General features: G+C 44.1%; 1 protein-coding gene across 1 annotated transcript in view; it reads right to left on the bottom strand.

The window, feature by feature from the left end:
- Positions 1–4901: 4901 nt before the first annotated feature.
- The window catches only part of LOC134457263 (cytokine receptor common subunit beta-like), a 41772-nt gene continuing 18775 nt past the window's right edge, over positions 4902–27898 (bottom strand). Inside the window, exons 9-16 of the mRNA XM_063209179.1 lie at positions 25942–26072; positions 25015–25198; positions 19588–19672; positions 18804–18882; positions 18277–18377; positions 11689–11792; positions 10063–10498; positions 4902–4905 (exon numbers count right to left, since the gene is read on the bottom strand). Of these exons, the coding sequence (XP_063065249.1) occupies positions 4902–4905; positions 10063–10498; positions 11689–11792; positions 18277–18377; positions 18804–18882; positions 19588–19672; positions 25015–25198; positions 25942–26072 (1124 nt within the window). The remainder of the gene's footprint in view (positions 4906–10062; positions 10499–11688; positions 11793–18276; positions 18378–18803; positions 18883–19587; positions 19673–25014; positions 25199–25941; positions 26073–27898) is intronic.

Consider the following 27898-nt stretch of genomic DNA (forward strand, 5'->3'; position numbering starts at 1 on the left):
TGTGTGTGTGTGTGTGTGTGTGTGTGTGTGTGTGTGTGTGCATGCATGCGTGTGTGCATGTACGCTTGCATGCATGCATGCGTATATGTATGCGTCATTGCGTCAGTGACTGTGTTTATACTTTATATGCATGCATACTTGCATGCATGTGTGTGTGTGTGTGTGTGTGTGTGTGTGTGTGTGTGTGTGTGTGTGTGTGTGTGTGCGTGCGTGTGTGTGCGTGAGAGAGAGAGAGAGAGAGCATACTTGTGTGTGTGTGCACAGTGCATTCATCTGTGTGTGTGCGTGTGCGTGTGCGTATGTGGAGGGTGAAAAATGCAATATGGAATTGCACTCACGAGTTTATCTCTCTGGCTCTGGATCTGGTCCTGCATCTCCCACAGTGGCAGCACAGTAGACTCTACAACTCTACGGAGTGGAGGATTGGCACAGGACAAAAGAAACGGTGTAGGCAGACAGACAGACAGACAGACAGGCAGGCAGAATGTAGTATGACAATGAGGGGCAAATTAGAACACCCCCAGGGTATTCAGAATTCAATAATGCGTTTTCATAATTGATCTGAGGGAGTGTTGCAGAATGTGCGTGTCCGTGTGTGTGCGGATGGGTACATGCGTGCGCGTGTGTGAGTAAAAGTGAGTGCATGCATGTGCATGTGTACAGTATGCGTCAGTGACTGTGCTTAGTTAAGTGCATGTATGTGTATACTTGCATGTGTGTGTGTGTGTGTGTGTGTGTGTGTGTGTGTGTGTGTGTGTGTGTGTGTGTGTGTGTGTGTGTGTGTGTGTGTGTGTGTGTACGCAATGCATGTGCATGTGGGTTACTGTGCTGTGCTCAGCTGTGGTGTGTGTTTGTGTTTATGTGTGTGTGTGTGTGTGTGTGTGTGCGTCCATCTGTAGGTGTTACGTGCGTGAGGGGTAAAGAACGCAAATTGAATTGCACCCACTAATGTGGTGTTTATCACTGTCCTTGGCCTGCACCTCTGCTCTAATACTGCTAATCTTGTGGGCAGTACAATGAGAGAGAGAGAGAGAGAGAGAGAGAGAGAGAGAGAGAGAGAGAGAGAGAGAGAGAGAGAGAGAGAGAGAGAGAGAGAGAGAGAGAGAGACTCTGTTCTGTGCTCTGCTTCTCTCTCAGGGGCAGTAAAGTGTGCATCTATTGGCAAGAGGTCTGGGCCAGCCACACACATGACAGGAGATAGTCGGCTGACTCAGCCAGCCAGAGAATTAGCTGCTTGAATGACAGCTCTCCAACGTGTTAGTACAGTGTTCAACTACTACCCGTTAGGCCTATTAAAACTGAAAGCACTTGGAGTTTTTTGTAAATAACTTTTGGCAACTCTGGTAATGCAATGAAACGGGTGAGTCAGTTCGCTCAGTCAATCGGTTACAGTAAATCATTAACACAATGGCTGACTTTTTTAATGGCAGGGATTTGTCTTAGAAAGCTGACAAGCAGCAAATAGGCTACACATTGGAAAACAAAATTATCAGCATGAGCAATGAAAAAAAGCTGGACTAAGCAGATAGATTTTGGTCACGTGTTCACTCAGTGACTTGGCAATTTCCTCAAGCAGACATCCGAAGGGGATTAATACAGTTGTATTATTAATATTACATTGCACTGTATTGTATTGCCTTGTATTGCACGACGTTGCATTACACTGCATTGTGTTGACTTGCAATGTATTTTATTCTACGTATTATAAAAGGTACACTTTTGCCTCGTATTGCATTACAGTGAATTGCTATTGTTTTGTGCGTGCTTTTTTTCATTTATTTTTTTTAAGTCCAACTCCAGCCAAAAATGTGTCAATACCCCTCTCACCTCCTTGGAAGGGCGTGTAGATGTAGGTTAGGCTAGCTTCCTTATTGGTCTCCTCCAGTGTAGATGTAGGTTAGGCTAGCTTCCTTATTGGTCTCCTCCAGGGAGGAAGTGGGTCTCAGAGATGTTCAGCCAAGTTGCAGCCACGACAACCAGACAGATGCACAGAGCTATAACAGAGAGTCTAAGAGTATGTTAGTGCATAATGCATCTTATTCACTCTCTCTGGCTGCAACATAGTATCACATTATCAAAGCAAGACTGGAACACAAAGGGACAATATTTACACCTACCATACAGTATATACTTAAAAATATACCAGCTGAGCACGAGCCATATACAAATGCACAACACAATACTACCCTACAAAGACAAAATGAAGTACTCCTAACTGCATGGTTGTTGAAGTGGGTTGTTATGGCTATAATGACATACTGTATATAAAAATATAGCCTAAGTTAAACAAAATGATTGATCAACAAAAACTGTGATTTAAAAAAAAAAGTTTTCACATGTCAATAATCTACCTAAAACTACTTTGGCTAGACAACATGATGATTCTAAAGTCATTTTACTCAGTACGGAGCTCCATGCAGTTACTGCCTTTTTGCTTTGTAGGTCAGAATAGCCTACAACACCAACATACAGTATACAATAACACAGCAGCAGAGCATGAGCCATGCAAAAACGCAGTGGCCTACAAAAACAGCCTACTCAAATAAATGAAGGTGCCTCTCTTTTATTTCTGTAGCGATGTTTAAAGATTCAACGAGAAATTCTTTCAGCCGTTATCTAAATTTGTGTAGCCTAGTGTACACAAACCGAATGAATGAATAAAGTCAATCCATGCACCCTCATTGACTCTGTAACTACGAGCCGTTTATCATACAGGCTACAACTCTTAAAATAAATGAGATTCCAAGTCTCTCGCTCTTGCCAACCGGAAATCCGCATTGGTGTCAGTCTGCATCTGAACTCAATTACTGAAGCCTGCTCCCCCTGTCAGTTCTGTGCACCCCTGATAAATTATGTTTGAGAGAAGTTTGAGGCTTAACTTCTGTTTAGTAGGACAAACTTCCAGGTTCCGGTGTTCATGATCAAAATGGATGCTGCTGCCCCTTCACATTCTTATCCTGTTTTAATGAATATTTAGCACCACCATAAGTTCCAAGAATCCTTTTTTTTGTATGTTCAGAGAGGTGTGGACCCTCTCTATAATGTTTTATGTTATGTAATGTGTTGTCTAATATGTTTTCTATGAGAGACCGTTTTGCTTCTAATCTCTGATGGTGAAAGAAAAACATACATCACGGATGGGCAACTTTCATGATCAGGAGGGCCATATTTTTTCATCGACACCATCAGAGAGACACATGACCAGGGATCTGACTGCAACTTCCAGAGTTGTTGCTCACTGACTGTCGATATTGTTTGGAAATATTAGGGATGTACCCTATCGCCCAACAGTAGAATTACAATGGATTTATTCAGTAGCGGTTTAAAAAAAATCTGGCCACTATTTGTATTTTGTTTTATCTAATGGCCGCACTGAGTGAGGAGGTGGGCCGTATGTGGCCCCCGGGCCCTTGCTCATCCCTGAAATTACATACGTAGAGTTATACATGTTTTTTTTTTGTTTATGAACACGGTGTTGTGAGGAGAGGCAAGACACTGGCAGCCAACCACGTGAGCTAATTTTTTGACCGACAGCAGTTTCTAACAATCAGCGGTTGAGTTGTGCGCAGCCAGGGTCGCACAGCCAGGGGGAAACAAAAAATGAGAACCCATGTATATGAGAAGGCATACAGTAGGCTAGTTCTGGCCACAGGGGCAGCACTAAGCATAGGCAGACAAGGCAGTCACCTGGGGCACCAAATGTCTTGGGGGCAACAAGTCCCACAGAATTAGAATATAGTGAAATACATCATTGAACTTCACATTGATAATGATTATTCATAAGAACTCAATGCATATGTAAGTACATGGGTGGGAGACGTGACGCCTTGTTTTTTCGTAACTGGTTAAAAACCTACAAAACTGTTATTGTTTTTTAAAAAAAACAAATGTCAATGAAAGAAGATGTGGTACATTATGTTTCATATTAGTCTTAGATGAGAAGAAACATTTTTGTTAAAATTTATGTAAAGGTTTATATGTCAAATATCCTGCGGTGTGACTGTAACATTGATGAAACTTGGAATATAATATATATATAAATTAACCAACAACATTTTGAATAATGTATGAAGCATTTGGCATGATTGCATGAACATTAACTTTATATTAAGATATGTGAATGTGAAAAAAAGTCTAGACAGTAATATTAACTACAAGTTCAATTTCGTAACACAAATTGCGTCCTGTGGGGTGACATGTACAGTATGTCAATGTTTTTGAATGGGCAGCTGCAAGGCCAACTACAAGGGTCTTAAAGACTGGCTCCTAACCAGTCAGTACCTCAGTTATTGGAGAGTGCTGTGGAAGTTTAAGGTGACTATTAACCTCTTAATATGTCTTCATATTGCAATGTTTCTGTCACACAATGCTTAGGTTCATTTTATGGTGTCCTGTGGTGTGACTGCTCTTATAGAAGGAAAAAAAGGTTTTTTTTATAAATGAAAACACATATTAAGATTAAACACACTATCATTATCAAGTTAGCGTGAGCTCAGATGTCAGTCATGTATACAAAAGGAGTAAAATGGCCATAATGCAGTGAATTTCTTGTGGTGTGACTTAATTTCCCTGCAGTGTGACATGCCTATGCAATGTGTTGATGGACACATTTTCCCAAAAATGGCAAATATAAGGCGAAATTCCACGGACCACTAAGTGCTTAATTTTTTTCATTTTTTCCCCCAATTTTTTCCATCATTTTTTTCAGGAATCGGAAAAACTTTTTTTTTTTTTGGCGTCACGCCCTTAAACGTCAACCACCCACATACAAGATCAACTACGCTTGATCAGATGTAGTATGACACCATGTTGACAAATGACAAAAATTAAAGAGGGGTGCTCGCCTAGGGCACCAAATTGACTTGAACCAGCCCTGCATGGCCATTCTCACATCCATTCACTCATCTGCAAACACATAGACACGCAAACACAGACATGCAAACACATACATGTGCACACACACACATACACGCATAACACCTGCATAGCACATTCTCCAGAGACTCTGCCCTATCAGTCATACTCTGGGAACTTAAACATGACCACTTCTTACACACACACACACACACACACACACACACACACACACACACACACACACACACCCTTAACCTGTGGGAAAAAGTAATTTTTCATTCATTAATCATACTATTTTGGAGAGAGAGAGAGAGAGAGAGAGAGAGAGAGAGAGAGAGAGAGAGAGAGAGAGAGAGAGAGAGAGAGAGAGAGAGAGAGAGAGAGAGAGAGAGAACAGACATAAGAGAAGATTAATGGGGGTGAATGTGGAAGGTGAACGAGAGAATAAGTGCATAAACGTGACAGAGAGAAAGATAGAGGAAGAGGTGAAAGGTCAGGGATACCTGCAGATGTTACAGTAGGGGAGGAAGCAGAGGTGACAAGAAAAACACACACATTTGGACAAGCAGGAGCACACAGAGATGTGTGCGTGCGTGCGTGCGTGCGTGCGTGCGTCTCTGTGTGCTCCTGTTTGTCCAAATATGTGTGTTTTTCTTGTAGACACCTCTGCTTCCTCTCCTACTGTAACATCTGTAACACGCACACACACACACACACACGTAAGCATGGGGGCACGGGCGCACACACACACACACACACACACACACACACACACACACACACACACACCCGCGCGCGCGCGCGGGCACACCCTCCCACACCCACACACACCCTCCCACACCCACACCCACACCCACACCCACACACACGTGCAGATGTGGGCCCGCAAGCACACACACACACGCATGCCCGCACGCACACACACAGTTTCTGAATGTGTCTTTTTCTGTCACACTCTCTCACACACACATACACACGCACACGCACACACACACACTTAACACAAGACATCTTTGTCTCTCTTTCTGTCAAACACACACACACAAAGGCAACTACAAAGTCAAGCTATTTGGTGCCAAAAAACTATCACCATCACGTCATGTCAGTCACACTTACACACACACGCGTGCATACCCACGCATACGCACACACACGCACGCACGCACCCACGCACACACACAGAAAAACACACACACACACACACACACACACACACGCACACACACACGGTTTCTGACAACACATCTTTGTCTCTCTTTCTGTCAAACACACACACACACACACACACACACAAAGGCACACACACACCTTAATATCTTTGTGGTGCCAAAAAGCTATCACCATCACGTCATGTAATATTAACCCTAACAATAGCAAAGAATGCTAAACTGTGCACAAACTCAAAACAAACAGTGGGGAAATGTTTTACTCTTTTTTCTGTCAAACACACACACACACACACACACACACACACACACACACACACACACACACACACACACACACACACACACACACACACACACACACACACAGAGAGTCTTTCAGTGAAACACACACAAACACACACACACACACGCACACACACGCACACACACACACATACACACATACACACACACACACACACACACACACGCACGCACACACACACACACACACACAGAAAAGTCCAGAGGGAAGGGAAGGTAGTGTGCACACAGAGAGTCTTTCAGTGAAACACACACACACACACACACACACACACACACACACACACACACACACACACACACACACACACACACACACACACACACACACACACACACACACACACACACACACACACACACACACACACAGAAAAGTCCAGAGGGAAGGGAAGGTAGTGTGCAGTCATATCATAAGAGAGCTTTGATTGACAGCTAGGAGGGCCGTACTGCAGGGGAGGGGAGGAAGAGAAGAGAGAGAGGGACGGCGATGTGATACATCCCCCAGGCTCTCATAGAGGCACAGCTGTTTAACACCTTACCAGGTGGAGGCATACAAGTAGTGTGTCTTCTGTGTGTGTGTGTAAGTGTATGAGTATGCGTGTGTGTGTGTGTGTGTGTGTGTGTGTGTGTGTGTGTGTGTGTGTGTATGTTTTCTGTGTGTGTGTGTAAGTGTATGAGTATGCATGTGTGTGTGTGTGTGTGTGTGTGTGTGTGTGTGTGTGTGTGTGTGTGTGCGCGCGCGCGCACGCGTGCATGTATGTGCACAGTATACATGTAGGAGTGTATACTAAAATATGTAGCATGTCAGTTTGTGTGTGTGTGTGTGTGTGTGTGCTTGCATGTATGTGAGCGTATAGGTGTGTGTGTATGCAAGCATTGACGCTCATGCGCAAGCAGTTAAGGAGTTGGAGCCTGAGGGTTGCCGGTTCGATTCCCATCATTGCGAGGTGAGCGGGGAGAGTGAACAACAATTGCTCCCCCCCTTCCAGCTCAATGACTCCCCTTGCCCCCTTGCACAGGTGAGGCATAAATGCAATTTCCTTGAGTGTGCTGTGCTGTGTCGCAATGGCAGTGGGACTTTGCCAGTCATGCCTTCCACGTAACATGTGTGTCAGTACTATTATTGTATGTGTTTCAGTGTCTGTGCATAGTGCATACAGTATATTATATGCATATAAAACGATATGAGGACAAGCATACAGTGGCCATACGAACCAACAGGACTCTAGTGCTACCCAAGAGCCTGACAAAATACTACGGCTTCTATAAGAACTTATCTCAAACACACATCTACAGTTTGTGCCCCCATGTGGGAAATATTTAAGACAGAGGGATTATGTTCACACTGCTAAGAGAGAGAGAGAGAGAGAGAGAGAGAGAGAGAGAGAGAGAGAGAGAGAGAGAGAGAGAGAGAGAGATAGAGAGATAGTATACAGTGTGTGTGTGTGTGTGTGTGTGTGTGTGTGTGCGTGTCCGCGTGTGTGTGTCTGTGTCTGTGTGTGCATGTGTGTGTATTTTTGTAGGCGGCCTATGTGTGTGTGTATGTGTACTGTATATACTGTGTGTATGTGTGTGTATTTGTGCGTAGACCTGTGTGTGTGTACTGTATGTGCACTGTATATGCTGTGTGTGTGGGTGTAATGCAATAGGCTTCATGTAAGATAAATGGTTACCCTTCTGTGGGGGTGTTGCTTGTATTGGGCCCGCATGGCCAGTTTGACTTTGAGGTACAGTCAGGCCCGCTGACAGCTTTGGCTGGGCCCAGGACAAAATCACCTCAAAGGGTCCCCCACCCAATAATTGAAATGCGATGAGGACCCAATTATGCCCCCCACCCCATCTCCCTGGGCCCAGGACAGTTGACCCCTTTGTCCCGCCTTGTCAGCTTCCCTGGGTACAGTAGAGTGGCACCAGGGGAAAATGTAGCCTAACATGCTCACTTGGGGTGTTTGGAAAGTGAATGGGATCTCATTTCTCTTTGTTGGTGTGCGTGTGTGTGTGTGTGTGTGTGTGTGTGTGTGTGTGTGTGTGTGTGTGTGTGTGTGTGTGTGTGTGTGTGTGTGTGTGTGTGTGTGTGTGTGTGTGTGTGTTTGACAGAGGGAAGACACTGTGTGTTGTGCTCCTGTGTGTGTGTGTGTGTGTGTGTGTGTGTGTGTGTGTGTGTGTGTGTGTGTGTGTGTGTGTGTGTGTGTGTGTGTGTGCTGTACGCATAAGGACCCCAGTGAAGGTGTACACGTGTGCGTGTGTATGCGCAAAAAAGGAAGATGTGTGTTTATGTGTGTAGGTGGGTGAGAAAATGAAAAATAAGTAAGTGTTCTTTCACACATGAAAGGACATGTTTGTATGTGTGTGCAAGAGAAAGACAGAGAGAGAGATATAGAGAAAGAGAGAAGGGAAAGTAAGTGTGTGTGTGTGTGTGTGCGTGTGCGTGTGTGTGCGTGTGCGTGTGCATGCGTGCTTGCATGTGTGTATGAGGTGATGCTGGTGGTGTATGGAATGGTATCCGCCTCCATCTATGTCTCTCAACACCGGTCCGAAATTTGTTTTGAAGCTGTTTCCTTTCCTTTAAACGCACACACACACACACACACACACACACACACACACACACACACACACACACACACACACACACACACACACACACACACACGCACACACACACACGCACACACACCTTCACACACACAGACACACACACACACCTTCACTTCCACGGCCACGGTGTGCAGATGATGGGCACTTTTTATTTACAAGATGGAGTACAATCAATACAGTGTAATTACGGCACATAATACACCGGACTAAGGCTGAATCGCTGCATCCAATTTATTATGATTACGATTCAAAAAGGCCAGATGATTATAGGATTAACGATTCATTCAGACCAAAAACTATTACAGGCTCCAGTGCTCAATAGGAAGAAGTCTGAAGCAGTATATAAGTAGGACAAAAGAAATCTATACACTTTAAAGACCAGTGCCCCCCCAAAAAAAACAAAAAAACCGGCAGTCACAGCAGTGCAATCCAACTTAGCACCTTTTACATTACCGCAGTGGTTTCTTCTGTCGAGTGAAAAGGTTTCAAAAGCCTGCAGCTACCTCTACTGGACAGAGGCGGTAATGCAGTTTCTATGGCACTTCATGCCATTAGGTTTCTTGGACGATACAGGCCAGGAAGCCAAGAGTTGCTTTAAGGCAACCCACGCCTCGTGACTTTTATTGTTCTTAGTGCCGTTGTCAGGACATTCCAAAGGAGTCACTCAGAATCTTGCCAGAGGTACGGTAAAGAGCCAGCTCATGCCAGCCACTCGGCACAATAAGACAATACCATTCCAGAATGTTCCGGAGACTACTATAATTTGAGCCTACGGGCAATGTGAATCAGCTATTGCAAAACTGGTTGCTATGGTGTGGATGTCCAGTTTGATTCAAAACACAAAGTTGCAACAGCTTGTCACTTTTCAGATCGATGCAGACAGTCTTGTCACACAAGACCAGACTTGTCCCTTTGCTATCTCCAGGATCAATAAAAGTAGACCTATCTCTAACACATCGTTAGTGTAGACTGGCCCTAAGTAGCAGGGTGCTGTGTTGCTGTTTCCACTGCCCCAAATGACGATGATGATGTTGAGGATGAGGAAGGGCTATGTGGCCTGTTGCAATCTTCCTCTGCGGTGGGCAATTCTGACACACACACACGATTACACACATCAGGACAAGGAGAAGACATCAACGGAGAAGAAGCGCCGTCCTCAACGTCATCATTATCATCATCATCATCATCTTTGAAGGACGCCTCAAGGTCTACCACCACCACAGAAGAAGAAGATGCCCGAACAACATCCTCATCGTTTTTGAAGGGCTCTTCAAAGTCCACCTCCACCTCCGCCACCTCCACAGCTCCTCCTGTGGAAGATCTAGACCTGGGGCAGTCATCCTCCACCACCACCACCTCCACAGCTCCTCCTGTGGAAGATCTAGACCTGGGGCAGTCCTCCTCCACCACCACCACCTCCACAGCTCCTCCTGTGGAAGATCTAGACCTGGGGCAGCTGATGTACAGGTCACTACTGTGGCTTATTATGTCTGACGCCTCAGATGCTGAAGAGGAGGACCCCTGGGTTGACGTGTCGTTGTTGAGAGGCTTGTTTGGCTCTTCTGCTCCTGTAAGTAAGTAGATATGCCCTTTATTGTACCACAGTGGGGACATGCATGTGTTGCAGCACCAGTAACATACATACAACTTGTGCAAAAAGTAGACGACATGCATACAGACACAGGACCAAGAAGTTAACCTCTTAACTAGCCTAATGATGACCTTGAACTTCAATGACCTTGAACTTCGCGCAATTGTTTATAGGTGGTGTAATTCACGGGTTGCAGCAGTAACATACATACAACTTGTGCAAAAGAAGACGACATAGACACAGGATCAAGAAGTCAAAATATACAATATATAAGCAAGATATAAAATAGAGATGTTATAAAAATAGAAATATTTCTGTCTAGAGTAATGCATTAGTAAAAGGGCATAAAACACTGAGGTAGTGCAGTGTTGCTTAGCACCATAAAAAGAAGAAAAAGACTAGAATAATGACAAATCAAATTAAAAAGAGGTAGTCATAGCCAGGGCCAGATTCAGACAGCTTGGGGCCTCTAGGCTACTGGCTGCTGTGGGCCCCCGAGAAGGCAAATTTCATGACAAATTTAGATAGACAGTGTCATAACTACGAACAAAGAATTAAGGATAACATGTCTACCAAGTGTACTCAACACAACAGATGAATTTGTCAATGTTGCATTTTGTCACTGCAATTTTCACTGTTGGTCAATCGGGGGCCCCCTGGCAGGTGGGGGGCCCTAAGCTGCAGCCACATCTAGCCTGCACATTAATCCGGCCCTGGTCATAGCAGCATGGCATTGATTGTGATCATCATCATCATCATCATCATCATCATCATCATCATCATCAGTACCTGTGTCGTCCTGGCTGCTGGGTACTGGGTGGTACGAGTCATCCTCCTCCACACCTCCACAACCCTTCATATCTTTTCATTTCAAGTACCTATTCTTCTGCCTATACGCAATGCAGTTATTGGCTGTCCTATCCTACAGTGTCTATACAAAGGTAATACATAGAACACATTACTAAGGGGGTCGCAGGGGTGGGAGGGGGATGAGGAGGCTGTGGATTGAACGTGTGTGAATGTGAGCGCATGAAAGTGTCGTGCTGTAATGTATTGTCTATATTTGAAAACGAGATGTCACATCTCAAGAGGCACTCCCATGTGTAAATAAATAAATAAATAAATACATGTACAATAAATAAATGAAATCATAATCGTCATCCCCACCTGCGTGGTCCTGCTGGCTGCTGGGTACTGGGTGGTACGAGTCATCCTCCTCCACGGCCAGGACCCCGCTGCATCCTGCCCCGTCCTCCTGATCAGAGAGGCTTCTGGGAAAATAGGAAGCCAGGGGGAAACATATTTAGAAACAAACGCGCTCTCGCTTCATGCAGGAAGGCAGGAAGACAGGAGAAGAGCCAAGCATGAGGAGGACAACTCCCTAGGTCAGAACAATTGATATCAGAATACATTCCCCTGTTAGAACAACTGTCAGTGTCAGAATACCTAGTGTTGAAATTCTATGTATTCTGTTAGATCAACTGCGGGCAGTACGTTCGAACAACACATGCATCACTGGATCAACTCGTTTTTTTTATTTTTATTCCTGAACTATTCCTGCACTATTACACTGATCTGTAACACTGGCTATTCATGGTTTTTCTGACATATTATATAATTAGTTTGAGAATCACTGTTTTAGATTTTCAGGTATTCAAACTCACATTGCAACAACTGATATTACATTGACTCATAATTGATTAACCCCATATGTAAGAATCAATCAATGTGTTCGATTACAAATTCTATCAAAATAACTGAAGTGTGAAAAAAAACGACGCCTCGTGGAACTAGTCACATTTAAAAGCATCTAAAAATGCAGTACATCTCATCAGGCTTGCTGAGAGCTGTGGCCAGGCCAGGACAAATCCCAGGACAATGTCCTGCCCCCCCCANCCCACCCTATACAATGTAATGAGGACCAAAATTTTTGCCTCCCCTCTCTCCCTGGGCCTGGGACAACTGTCCCCTTTATACCCCATGTCAGCTTCCCTGCATCTCATTATGAGCAAACAACCTTTCTCATCAGACCTGTGGAGGACTGAACTGCTCCCTCTGCTGGAGCAGGCTCGGTGGCTGTCAGGCAGGGCTGAGCTGGGACCAAAAATACACTCTGGGCATTATTGGCATAGACCCAGAGGCGCATCTTGTCACCAGGCTAGGCAGGCAGCCGCTTGGGGCCCCCAAGCCCGTAGATGGTGAATAACAGCTCACACTTTGCTACAGTAGTGGCACATTTCTTTCAAATGTTCACTACTTGAAATTTTGCTTGGGGCCCCAGCTGATCCTAGAGTCGCCTCTGCATAGACCAGCCCCTCAGATATCTCCCTGCTTTTCTGCGATATCATTAGTAGCCCAGTCCACAGTGTATATTAGAGATAAACAGTGAGGATATTGTTGCGGTCTAGATGTGTGGAGAAATAAGCAGGTTGCAGTGCAGTTGCAGACCAAAAAGAACAGTTCAATGTCGGAGCAGGTTCGCACACTGAATAAGACACGAAGGGTCAAGCACAAGGAGTTGTACAAGGTACAAAAAGTACAAGGACTTTTTTATTAAGAGCACTGATGATGGCTGAACCTGAATCGTCTGTTCCACTCTGCGCTAAGGGGAAAACAACTCCTTGTGCTTGACCTTCATGTCTTATTCAGTGTGCAAATCGGCTCTCACCCTTGAAGGGCCACAACATCTAAACCGGCTCTCACCCCAATGGGCCACAACATCTAAATTGAGCACCGGCTTCTAAGGAAACAAACAAATGAACAAAACACAACAGAATCGGCCCCCTGGAGGACTGCCAGCCCTATATGCCAGATGAACAGTCCAGCTGCCAGGCTAGTGTACTGAAAACTGCTGCATTTCCCCTGGGAGACATTTGTCCTACTCAGAACCCCCTAACAACACGCACCACATCACACCACTGCGCTGACAACTGGACCGTGAATATTGGTGGCCGATTATTGCTGCATTAAGAAAATGTCAACACATACTAAACGGATCATAACAGTGTAATGGAAATTGGCAACGCTGCACTGTGGCTACGTCAGCTGTTTCCAGAGCTAAGAAGTCACTTACAGGATTGATCATATTTTGTGTATCCGGTGTAGTTGTTCGAAGTAGACTGAGGCGTCTGTGTGTGTGTGTGTGTGTGTGTGTGTGTGTGTGTGTGTGTGTGTGTGTGTGTGTGTGTGTGTGTGTGTGTGTGTGTGTGTGTGTGTGTGTGTGTGTGTGTGTGTGTACGTGTGTGTATTTGTGCACGCACGCTGTACTCACACACACACACACACACACACACACACACACACACACACACACACACACACACACACACACACACACACACACACACACACACACACACACACACACACACACACACACACAGTGAACATGCGCCAGTGAAGGTGTGCACGTGTGCGTGTGTAATGTATGCACAAAAAGAGGAAGATGAAAAGGTACCCTTCATTTTTTCAACTCATACTCCAAAGTGTCTGTGACAACTCCCCTCCTCATTTAGAACAATTCCTCAATTCTTTAGCGTGTTGATGATGGAACATTTAAGAAGGCTGAGGATGACAGACTTGTGTTTAGTGTCGGAGATGAAAGCACAGCAGTGCTTATATAGAAGGACATTCTTGTGTGTGTGTGTGTGTGTGTGTGTGTGTGTGTGTGTGTGTGTGTGTGTGTGTGTGTGTGTGTGTGTGTGTGTGTGTGTGTGTGTGTGTGTGTGTGTGTGTGTGTGTGTGTGTGTGTGTGTGTGTGTGTGTGTGCGCGCGTGCGTGTGTGTACAGTATATGCGTGCCTGTGCTGTAAAAAAACATAAAAGCAAGATGGAAAAGCTGAAATTCCCTGTTTTAAACGTATACTCCAATTACATCTCCAACCAACGTGTGTGTTAGCACAACTGCCTCATAGAGAACAATTCTTTACTGTGGAACATCAGCTGAGATGACAGAGCTGTGTTTAGTGTGGGAGATGAAAGCAGCGCAGAGCTTATATAGAGGGACGTGCTCCAGCCTGCTCCACTGGCACCCACAACAAAGTGAACTCCCATCATGGAAGATTTGAGTTTCAAGAGCCCCAACCAGGGCCGGATTAAGGCAGAGGCTAGATATGGCTGCAGCCTAGGGACCCCCATCAGCCAGGGGCCCCCTGATTGGCCAAAAATTGACAAATTGCAGAACTGTGATAAGCTGCAAAATTGAAAAAGGCATCTGTCATGTTGATTACAGTTGGTAAATATGTTATCCTTCATCCCTAGCTCATAATTATGACACTGTCTGATGTAAATGTGTTGCTAAATTTGCCTTCAAGGGGGCCCACAGCAACCTGTCGCCTATAGGGGCCCCAGACCATCTTAATACGGCCCTGGCCCCAACACCTGGCCAGCTGCCTCGTTAAGCTTTTGTTTCCCAGTGAATATGACACTTCCAACCCATCCCCTGACTACAATCAATGTTTGCAAAACAGCAGCAGAACTACCATCTGAGGTGTATACAGTAACTCTTTATATGGCCTATGTTACAGCAGATTGCGAAGACGATTGGGAATTTTGCAGCGTGTGGAGGTACAGTACTTGGAAGAGAGGGGATTAAGGTATTGCTACTCTGAAGTGGTTGCCAGGTGACGTAACGTTTGCCTCAAAGAAATTGGCATTGTTTTGAACAGCTGTTGATGAAGTGCACCCAGATGTATAGAATTTGGGCCCTATCGTGGTGCTAATGGTAGGGCACTCGTCTACTACGCGGCCGACCCCGGTTCGATTCCCGGTCCGGGCCCTCTGCCGACCCTTCCCCGTCTCTCTCTCCCAACTCACTTCCTGTCACCACCTTCACTGTCCTTCAATGCCCCCCCCCCAAAAAAAAAAAAAAATGTGTAGAATTTGCTCTATGAAATGTGTTCTAAGCCTCTGTTCTGGGAACGTTAGGGAACGCACATATAACTCCTTGTGTGTTCCTTCTTACATAGGGAAACTAAAACCAATGGCTGTGTGAGATACACAGTACTGTATATGTATATGATGGTGTGTATATGCTCTGAGTTTAATTTCCTTTTGGACCAATGAAGTGCCTCTACTCTACTACTTTTCCAGTTTGTTGTTGCATAGCCCTTTTTCTTCGCTTGAGGAGGAGAACACATTCTGCATAATCCCTGCATTTACCGTCTCATTGTACACGAAACATCTAAATGAACTGACTGAGAAGATGTAACACCCGTGCTTTGGGAATTAATAAACTCACACCACCCTCATTGACTCTGAAACTACAAGTAGTTTGTCATATGGACACCGACGACTTAAAATGAAATTCCAGTCTCTTACTCTTCTCGCCGCCAGACACCTGCATTAGTGTCGAGTCTGCCTGAACTCAATTACTTTAGAGAAATCCACCTGTCATTGGTGTGGACCTCTGATGAATTACGTTTGAGAAAGATTTGAGATTTTCCATCTGTTAGACACTTACACTTACACCATGGATAAACGTGAGCACCCTAGCACCTTAGAGAAAATGCTGTATGTACGACGACATAAACTAATCATACACATGCGCACATACAGTACATAATGTATTTTATATACATGGGTCTAGATATGTCACAGATATGTTACAGGAGATTAACTCTCTGACGTCAATTATGTCTTTTTTAATAGGAAGGCCTTCAGGATACTCTCTACAACTTTATGTTTAAAAGAAAAATGCATCTTCTACACATACAGTAAGCTATCTTGTAGGGGACAGAAGTGTCATTTTTCCATTAGTTCTACTTCAAAAATCATGGGATCTGTGTTATGAAAAAAGCTGACAGCCAATGAGTTAAGGACACATTAAATTGAATGCTGATTTCATAGACATCTAGCCTGGAAACATGGATGCTCCACATCACACACGCACACACACACACACACACACACGCACACACGCACACGCACACGCACACGCACACGCACACGCACACGCACACGCACACGCACACGTACACGCACACACACACACACATACATTTCATTTGCCAGCTATATCGTTTTTGAATAACAGCAGTTTAAAAAATAAGTCATCGCAATGACTCGGCAGTGCTTTGCAGTTTCAACTGTAAAGGAGGAATGGAACGGAGCAATGCTCCGATAAACAAGTTTGTTGCTCTGCGTGATTTGGTTGTGGTGCTGTCCTATTTCCTGAGGTGGCAGTTTGAAAGACATCCATTCTCATGCTGGCCTTTGTATTGCTCCTTTCCCGTCTCCATTGTGGCCAGATCATACAGTGCAGCTGGATATGTGCTGACTTGTCACATAGTATAACTCAGCACAGAACAGAAAGAATGTACTGTATTACTAGCCTGATTAAATGTGAGACTGGAGTAATTTAGTCTGGCCCCGATGAGCGATACCTCTGAAGATTTTTAATTTAATTCAAAACAAATCGCTGTGTTGTGATTCGTTTTGCCTGACTCAGGGCACAGCGTTCAAAGCGTTGTCAGATCCGAAGCCAGACCCACTCGCAAGCTGAAAAAATTCCAGCGGGTGGCGCTGGTTTACCAGGCTACTGTATTACCTAACCATAGCAAAAACTATGCCTGTGTCTCGCATGATATTGTATTTTAGTTCTCGCAATCAGGGGGGTGATAATAGTTGCCCAGCATTTTTATTTATACAGTAGGCCTACAATGGTTCTTTATTTGAATATGATGGCCAGTATCTATTCTGGCCACAATCCTTCATAAAGCATGGAAAGCTGTTGCGAGAATGCTTCACTGACTTTAGATGGCAAGCGATGTATAATTAGTGTAATCAATCAAAACAAACCAGTTCAGCAATTAAGCATTAACCCACTGATGCTGGATGCTACGTATACACAACATTGACCCAGGTGCCTGAAGCTGCATGGACGAAGAATTCAGACTCATGAAATTTGAGATTTTTTAAAATAGAAAATGTGGGTATGTTAGAGCTGAATGAACATATCGTAATGTAAGATGAGGGAGCTTTAAATGTAACTCATTCCATGTTTTTATTTGCTGAGATTATTATATATTTAGGTTTTTATAAGCTGATGGCACCTTTTTCCCAAAAAGGGTTTAGACATTTAGCAGGCATTTTTTTGCAGGTACCTTTGGGTTAAAATGGGTTAAAGGGGTATGCCACTATTTTGGGGCTTAATACAGTTAAAATCGTTGTCCAAGGTTTATATAGGTGGTAAAATGTCTTATTTTTCATGTAAGCCGTTGTCTTGTTTTAAGACAAGTTAAAAGAGGGAGCATGTCGTAGCAATGCTACATGGATGCATTGACTTTCATTAGCTTAGCAGCATACTCCCTCTGTTAACTTGTCTTAAAGCAAGACAACGCTTCACATGAAAAATAAGACATTTTACCACCTTTATAAACCCCAGCCAACGATTTAAACTGTATTAAGCCCCAAAATAGTGGCATACCCCTTTAAGGTAAGCAAGCTCCTACACGGTACACCATAATGTCTTTCCAATGAATGTCTTTGCCCCTTTGCTCCCCGAATCTGCCGTGGCATTAGAAAAGAAACTGTTCGGCCCTGCCATGGCCATCCGGTAGGGCACTCGCCTGCCATGCGGCTGACCCGGGTTTGATTCGCAGACCGGGTCCTTTGCCAACCCCTCCCCGTCTGTCTCCCCATTCACTTCCTGTCTACCTCTCGTACTGTCCTGTCCATAATAAAATAAAAATAAAAAATAAATAAAAAAATCTAAAAAAGTACATAATAATATATAAAAAGAAGCAGTTCCTCTTACTCTAGGAGGTCCTCAGTCTGTGCGGTCTCCAGTATGAGGGCCTTGTAGATGTGGGGGTGGTCCGCTTCACTCTGGGTCACTTTGCCCTCGATTTGGAATTTCTGAGGATGAGGGAGTAAAAAATAATTTAAAAAAAAGACACACACCCATCCTGATTCCCACACACACACACATGCAGACACTCACGCACACACACACACACACACACACACACACACACGCACATGCACGCGCACACACACACACACACACACACACACACACACACACACACACACACACACACACACACACACACAGACACACAGACACACACACACACACACACACACACACACACACACACACACACACACACACACACACACACACACACGTTCAGAACAATAAATGTTGCAATGACTCCACACAGAGTGGGAAAACATTGTAAAATAATTTAAAACTAAGAAATGAAAAAAAAAAATCAAATCCCACAAAATGGCCGTCCACAGACACTAAGAATGTGCCTAAATGCAAATGGAACCCACCTGATGGCCTTTTGAGATGTCCTCCATCACTTTGCTGTTGACAGGCGTTGGGATGGACACTTCCCACTGCCTGAATCGCCTGCAACAGGAAAAAGACTTGTTCGCACCTTCAAGGTCAAAATACAAGGGTCATCTTGTTTTGTTTGTTACATGCATTAAATTACATTACACTACCGTACATTTAGCTGACGTTTTTTCCCCAAAGCGACTTACAGTTGTTTACGGGGTATTGTTCACAGTCCCTGAAGCACTGTGGGGTTAGGTGGCTTGATCAAGGGCACTACAGCCATGGTAAGGATTTGAACTTGCAACCCTCTGATCTAAAGCCCATCCCCTTCACCACTAGCCTGGGAACTCCCATACTACCTTTAGTTCTACACAATCGTTTCGATCTGAAAGACAGTCTGGCGAGGATGACTCATAACGTCCAAGATCATGGGCCCTGTGTCATAATAGCCAAGCATTCCGACCTTAACAGTTTCTCTGCCCAATCAGAGAGCAGGGCAGTGTGCCATAATAGCTAAGTATTCTGCCCCCTACGGAATTTACAATAGGCAACTCCCCAGACCTAATCTCACTTGTGATAAGGTCTGGTGTTAACCAGGCAACTTCACCACTACTGTAGACCACGGCTGCCCATGCATAGTTAATGTTCTTACTCCGTAGTGAAATGGGTGTAGTAGGTCAATCTCAGTTAGTGGTGATCGGCGTGCTGCTTTATTACTAACGTGTTGCATGCATGCTATTTCATTACTAACATGTGTGGCCATTGTTATTTGCTTACCTTTGACAGACGTAAAGGAGAAACACCGTCACAAATACACAGACTGCCATCGTCACATATGAGATCATGAAGGCTGACCAAAGGCCTGCAGAGAGAGAGAGAGGGGGAGAGAGAGAGAGAGAGAGAGAGAGAGAGGGAGAGAGAGAGAGAGAGAAAGATTGACAGAGGCAGAGAGAGACAAAGACAGAGGGACAGAGAGAGAAAGAGAAAGAGGGGGATGAGACATACAGCGCGTGCGTCAAAAAGAGAAAGTTCGTTTTTCATTAAAATGTGTCAGCAAGCATCGGATTGTATTAAATCCACAACAAGGTCGCAGCAACGTGTTTACTTGTTTATATGGTAATCAGTGTACTAATTAATAAATATGAGTCTGATAAAATGTTAAAGGGGATTACGCTAAGCAAGCGCTTAATGTCCAATTATATTGTAAATTATTCCGGGCGATTTGTCCCATTCTCTACCCTGTCCTTCAGACTGTCATTCCCCCTCCCTCAATCCCTGTCCTTATTAAATACAATCCAATTCTCTCTCTCTCTCTCTCTCTCTCTCTCTCTCTCTCTCTCTCTCTCTCTCTCTCTCTCTCTCTCTCTCTCTCTCTCTCTGCAGTAGATGCCTGTCACCCTGCTGTCCGCTCTGTGCCACACTTTGAGTTTCTCTCTCATGTTTATTAAAACTATGGCTTCCCACCCCCATCTCCTAATCTGTTTGCTTTCTCCTTCTGTGGCACAGTGATAAAAATAAAAACCAGAGAATCACATAAACTCAGAAAGTGTGGTAAATGGGAAACACACTATATACAAGCAGATTTGGAGTCATTTTTAAGCACAGCTATTGCCATACAGGGGTGCATTTCTTGAAACCATAGTTGCTAACCACATTAGCTACTTTGTTGCTTGCAATGCAATGTCCCATTGGCAACTACTTACGCTGCTAACTGGCTAACAACTATGGTTTCGAGAAACGCACCCCAGAACAGCTGCCCATTTCAGGGCCCTAGGCAAAATGCAGCGATGGGGCCCTTTTTAAATAATTTTTCATGGAATTTTCCATGGCGGGCTGAGAGGCGAGCCCCACTCTGGAGGATATTTTTGTTGGGGCACTATAGGCAATTGCCTGGTCTGCGTATTGGTGAAACAAGCATGATACAGATACTGACGTCATCGAATCATCTCTATCAATCAAAAGATAGCTAGAGGTGGCAGGGTTTGAGTTAAAGGGACAGTTTGGTCAATTTCAACATGCAGTTGCAATGCTCACACTACCCTGGACTTGTCAGTGCCTGAGATTTTTTTTTTCTTCTTCTTCAGCCGTTTCCGAGATCCTGGTCATTGTAATGGGGGCAGCTTTTTGTTTACATTTCAAAAAAACATTTTTATTTATTCCCAAAAACATCCAAAAGGTTATAAAACATCAGCAGACAACTAGCAAACAGCAGTACCTTTTGGGAAAATATTTGGAGTTGGCCTATGTTTCATTTTTTAAAAATGTAAACAAACGCTGCCCCCATTAGAATTGCTCATATCTCGGAAAGGGCTGAGCCAAAAAATGTGCCATCACCAGGTACTGACAAGTCAAGGGTAGCGTGAGCAATACAACTGCATGTTGAAATTAACCAAACTGTCCCTTTAAGTAAATTCATTATAGGTAAATACATTTCTGTAATGCTCCAAGACAAACACATTATATGTACATACATTTCTGTAATTTTCCAAGACAAAAGGAGCAAGAGGACTTCCTCTTATGACAACAAACTGATCTGAGCTCACAACCGTGGCCCCATAATGCATGCTGTACCACCAATGGTACAGCCCAACGGCTGGGGGGTAATTGCTGCCCCCTTGCATGTGTGAGGCATAAATGTAACATTTTGTGTGCAGTGTTCACTTGTGTGCTGTGGAGTGCTGTGTCACAGTAACAATGGGAGTTGTAGTTTCCCAGTTGGGCTTTCACTTTCATTAATTACCATAGTACTACTCCAGTATGACATACGTTTAGTTTAGTTGGTTTATTTCCTTAGGGACCATGTGCAAAGTATATTATTTACATAGTAAAAAGATGACCTGCACCAGATTATAGCTTAAAAGCTAATTTCCATCTGCAGTCCCTGGGCAGAGGGTCTTTAGTAATGCACTATGACTCGGTCATTGCCAATCTGGTAACAGCACATTTTTAACGCCGTGTTTTAATGGGTTAACTCTCCCATATCATTTCTCATTATTCATGGCCTGTGTCAGTTAGGACATTCACATGAAGCAAACATGAAGTGATGCAGTATGTTATCACTCAGGGAAAGGCTGCGGGTTGTTGGTGGTGCACAGAAATACAATTTCACACAACAAACAGAATCACAGCAATGCAAAGCAAATGTATCCAAATGAAAAAGGAAAAACGTGAAACCAAGCACTGCACACACTACACAGAGTAAACACAACACTACAAAAAAATATACACTGTGACACACTCACACCATCGTGAAGTGATGCAGTACATACAACAGTAAAAAAAAACAATATGCGCATAAATAAAGCGCATAACTATCTAGATGTATGGTCTTTTTCCAGTGTGTGTCCTCAGTCAGGGCCCTGACACCTTTGGCTGGGCCCAGGACAAAGTAATCTGAATGGGCCCCCCCATCCACTTCATGCAATGTAATGGCAATCCAATTCTGGTCCCTGCGTCTGTCTGGGACCAAGACCGCTGACCCCTTTGTCCCCCCCCCCCCCCCCTTGTCGGCTTCCCTGTCCTCAGTATTCAGTGAGAGGACAGCGGATGCATCTGTAGTGCTAAATCACTATGCAGGTGTAATGCAGTCCACTGTTGCAGATTCATTTCCTCTCCGAAAATGTATCTCTCACCTCCAGGGCTGTGCGAGGGTGGAGGCAAGTAAACATATACAATACAGTATATCCCTGTCCGTAGCCTATTTGCGGAGATGGGCCCACCGGCGTGCCCGTTCATGCATTGCTGAAAAGCCTTAACTACATCGTAACAACATTGCTATGATGGCAATACAAAGAGCCTTAAGTAACAGATTAAAAAGTAGGCATTACAGTTTTGATGACAGTAAGTTCATGAACAAAAGCTATACTCTGCTCAACAACGTTTATCCACCTATCAATAGAGCAAAATTAATCAGACCTAGATTTACTCTAAATTCACCCACATGTTCTGTATCCTGGGGATTTTGCATCATTGCATCATGACTTGACGATCTCCCAACCACATCCGATTCTGCAGAGAATGCCCATCTCAGAGTGATCATCAAATTGACACATTAACTTATTTTCAGAGGTCTCAAAGATGACTTCAAAATGATAAAAGACCACACCATGCAATTGACCAAACCGTTTGCAAATCAGGCGACCCCATTTCATACTTTTGTTTGTTTTACCATTACATCCTTTGCTCAGGGATGCCCATGAGGCGAATAAACTTTTAAAGAACGCAGCCACTAGGGGCGGCCCGGTCAGTTGGAAACCATCAGGGGTAGTGGGCCCAATAATTGAATCATTTCAGTGCCCTAGTCTGTTCTCTGGGCAGGCAGGCCCTTGCTGACCCGCCTGCCTGGTTGTTTGCTCTCTGTGTGTGTGTGCCAAGGATGTTTGCCCGGTGGCCACCTCAAAATAAATAGGAATTAAAATGAGTCAGTCAGTGGACTGGGTTTGATATAACGAGAGGACAGATACTAGGACGATCGGGGTTGGCTGAAGTAACAGGGCGTTTGAGAGCCAGGTTTATGGGTAGAAAGGATAAACTAATTGAGTATGTGGGTGCTATCTGTGGAATTTGATTGCAGTTCAAGGCCTTATCATTTTCATTTTTTGTACATTTTTAATGAAACCTGTTGGAAACGTTTGACTGAAAGATGAAAATCTTAAGTCTATATATATCAGCTAATTTCCTGAAAAAAACTGATCCATAATTAGCTCAACTTGCGACTAATCAAGGAAATCATTGAGGACTAATTAATTTGTGAAGTTAGGCGCTTAAGCAGAGGGAACACGGCAGAATTATCTAGTTCTCACAGGTTTGTAAATAAATTAGGCTACATGAACATGCATTGAGCAATATGTATTGACGGTCTATGAACATGTAGCCTATTGAGCTCTAACCCCACGAAGTTCGTGACCACACCAAAAGAGACCAAATCTACAAAGAGCCGCTGGATTGTGTTCATAGCATGAGCGACACGAATAATAGAAGCAACAGAGTATGCGTGTTAAAAGCAGAATGCAAGCGTTCCAACACATTCCAATTGGCTGTGGTGGCTGTCGCTGAACCGCGTCATAGTTCAACTACAAAGTGTCGCTCAAGTCACTCAAATCACCTCGTATCGCCCCAAATCGCCTCTTATTGCCCAAATCAATTGCTTCTATTGCAAGTCGTCCATACAATGTCAACTTCTTCCGTCGCCGGTGTCGCTCTTGTTCCTTCATGTGTATTCATGCCATAAGTCAGGGCTATTCAATTAGTATTTCAAGTGGGTCGCATTTTGAAACCAAGAGGTGAAGGTGGGCCGCACATGTCAGCGGCCGCCGGTCACTAGGCCTAGGAGTACATGTATTGAAGCAATAAGACGACGTATTGAAGCTCTAAGAACATGCACTTTAAGTGTGAAAGTGAAGTGAAAGTGAAAGCCCGACTGGGAAACTCCTACCCCCATTGTCATTGTGACATAGCACTCCACAACACAAAAGTGGCCACTGCACACTGCACAGAATGAAATTGCATCTATGCCTCCCCCATCCTCCTTCATGACTGAGGTACCCTGAGCATGGTACCGTCCCGCCGCACTGCTCCCTCCTTTGCGGGCGCCATTGGGGGGCTGCACGGGTGAGGTATAAAAGCAATTTCATTGTGTGCAGTGTGAACTTGTGTGCTGTGGAGTGTTGTGTCATAATGACAATGGGAGTTGGCGTTTCCCAGTTGGGCTTTTAGATTAGATAGATCAGAGGTTCTCAAACTTTTTGTGTGAAGTACCACCCGAGAAAATATTGAGCTCTCCGAGTACCACCTTGACAACCAACATTAGAATATTGCAGCAAAGGCCTTCCATATTCACTTTTGCCAGTCAATACAGGAGAGGCTCATAACGGCATCAACAGCACTACGGTCACATTCAGTGCAAATTGTTTTTCAATTTCTTGCTTACCTAGTATTATTCTGCATTATGTTTTCAGATTCATACAGTTCAATATTACAAAATGTGAGACCAAAGAGACATTTGCGACTGCAACAACTTGACCAGCCTTCAAATCAATAAACAAAAAATTAATTCTTCCAAGTACCACCAGAGATGTCTCAAGTACCACCAGTGGTACACGTACCACAGTTTGAGCACCACTGAGATAGATGAATAGATCAATCAATTAATCAATCAATCAATCAATCAATCAATCAATCAATCAATCAATCATTCAATCTCACCTGAGCGAGTGGTCCATGTGACGGGCTGGCTCCACGGGGAGGGGTATCCGCTGTAGTGGGTGCTCCTGGAGGTGTCCACCAGAGCTCGGACCTGAGCCTGGTAGCGCGCCGCCGGCCTCAGCCCTGACGTCGGGATGGAGTGAGAGGTGACACCAGCCTCCATGGATAAAGTCTTATTGTGCTCCTGTTGGAGAGAGAGATTGACTTTGTCTTTACCATTTTATATTCTATCCTAATTCCCACATTTCCATTTTATTTATTTTGTTGTTGTTGTTTATGAAGTCAATTGCGTTGCCTTTCTGTTTATAAAATGGGATATAAAAATAAATGTGACTCGACTTGATAGATGGATTGACAATTTCAAAAAGCAGAACTGCAGTACAAATTTACAGCAACTGGAACAACTATAACTATAACTATATGACAAACATGAGGAAGAGTTTGAGGAAAGTGCATTAAGCAGAAATGTACATTTAAACTGAAATAATGATAAGAAGTATCAAACAGGAATGTAAAAAGGCCACATAATCAGCGCTTGTGCAGTACGTAACACTTTAAAGGTCGATTTTGAGCAGTCATATGGCCCATGTCTGACATCATAGCCCTTCATTGCCATCGATTAGAATAAAGTGCAAAGTCAGCCTAAGTGAAAGTGTCTACAGTAAGTAGAGTGAACTCAAAAACGCTCCCTTGTGTACTTTGGTAAAGTACAGTATAAAGCTGACCCATCAATATTTGCACTTACGCCGGCACAGTCCGTCGACCGCCTTATCACACGGACGAAAATAAATGAGCAGACATTTTTTTTTGCCTCGTTATTAAATTAGCTTTTCGTCGGACGTTTAACTCGTCCTTCAGCGTAAATTATATCTTTTGACGGCCTGCTCTGCTCGGCCCCGGCTGCTGGGTGGTGTCCGCTTTCCTCACCGGTGCGTCTGGGCTCCAGTAGTAAATCTCCGTAGCGATGGGAACGGTGCCCAGGCTGGGTAGCGTCCAGGTCAGCCGCCAGTCCTGTCCCCTGTCCTCCACACGGACACTTGCGGGCCTGGGAGGCTGGACTACGGATAGAGACACGGGACAGCAAACAACAGATTTCAATATTTACATGCATTAGGATTACACTACTCATGGGTTCACTGTGTTTAGTTCCCAACAATGAGAGGTTGAGTTGTGCCCAGCGTGTGTCACACAGCCAGGAGAAAACAAAAATGTAGAACCCATGTATAAATGGGAGATTCTCCGGTGGGCTAATGTTTCTAAAGGTGCCCAGGCTGGGTAGCATCCAGCTCAGATGCCAGTCCTGTTCCCTGTCCTCCACACGCACACCTGTGGGCCGTAGAGGCTGGACTAGTGGACACAGACACGAGACAGCAAACAACAGATTTTAGTATCCACTATCCACATGCACTAGGATTACACTATATACACACACTATAAATGTGAGTTTCTCCAGTGGGCTAATCTTTCTAACTGTGCCAAGGTTGGATAAGGTCTAGCTTATATGTATATGACATTATGGGCATGTGGAATGCATTTTACTATAGGACGAAATAGTTCTTTTTTCGTATTGACATGAAATAATATTATGCTTCTAACGGGACCCAGATTGGGTAAGGTCTCATTCAGCCATCAGCCCTCTACCATGTCTCCAAACACACACATGTGGGCCTGGGATTATGAACATGGAAACAGGATTCGGGGTCCCCTCTCTCCATGGGCACGGGACAACTGACCACTTTGTCTCCCCACTCTGTCGGTTTCCCTGCCTATGGGCCTGGGTGGCTGGGCTAGCGGACACAGGACAATAATTAGCTGTAATTGTTTATACAGAGGTTTTGGTACCACTTAATTTAACAGTTCCTTCAGAAATAGATTCAGTAGTGAGTACCAATGTCCAACAAAGCAATGTGTATGACCATCCCCATCTCCCCATGCTTTCTGTGCATGCCAGACATTTACCAACTCACACATTCACACACTGATGAAGATGGCTGGCATACAAGACGCCAACCTGCACACTGGTATCAGGATGGGGTAATCAGTATGTTTCTCAAGGACACTTCGACCTCGCCAGGAGGAGATGGAATCACACCAGCATCCCTTCTGAGCCACAGTCACCCAGAGGAGAAGCTCAACTTCTTGAAACAATCTGTCAGAGTACATTATATTTTACAATACACACTTATGAACCGTTTCTTCTACAAACAACCACAAAAGAAGAAATAAATTACAGAACTATGTCAAGGTCTTGTGATAAGGCTAACATGGTAAAACAAAATACAGTGTTAATTCGACTCTAAGAGAGTTGATGTAACATCCTCTAGATCGCATCTGGTCTAAGATTACTCTCTGAGTGTTGACTTAGCACTGCAATTTCTACTGTGCAGATAAAGTATTGGGGCATAAACATGACAGCCTTCACTGAACACCATGTCTAGGTCTTCACATTTGAGAGGTCCCTTTGGAGGAAAAAAACACCTTTATTTACACCTTATTTGTTTCTGAGAGTTTTAGCCAACGGTAATAAGTAACACTTTTCTTTGTAAATCAGTGAGGGGATCGAATATGTACACTATTATTAGTTATTATTAGTTATGATTACTTTTTAGTTACATTATAGTGCCATACTCCGGGGCTCAGGTCACAGTAGTACAGCACACAAACACAAGAGGGCAGCACAGGTACAAATTGGCTTTTACTATAAAATCAACATCACTTCAAACAAGAGATGAATTACTAATTTCATGGCTTGTTTCATCTCTCTCTCTCTCTCTCTCTGAGCTAGGTCATGCGTATTATGTTTAAATCATATAATATACACATTTATACCTATAATATGCTCGTAATATACACCATATATTATATACCTTTTGATCTATTTCAT

Source organism: Engraulis encrasicolus, chromosome 1, assembly GCF_034702125.1.
Source record: "Engraulis encrasicolus isolate BLACKSEA-1 chromosome 1, IST_EnEncr_1.0, whole genome shotgun sequence".
In the NCBI taxonomy this organism is placed as follows: domain Eukaryota; kingdom Metazoa; phylum Chordata; class Actinopteri; order Clupeiformes; family Engraulidae; genus Engraulis; species Engraulis encrasicolus.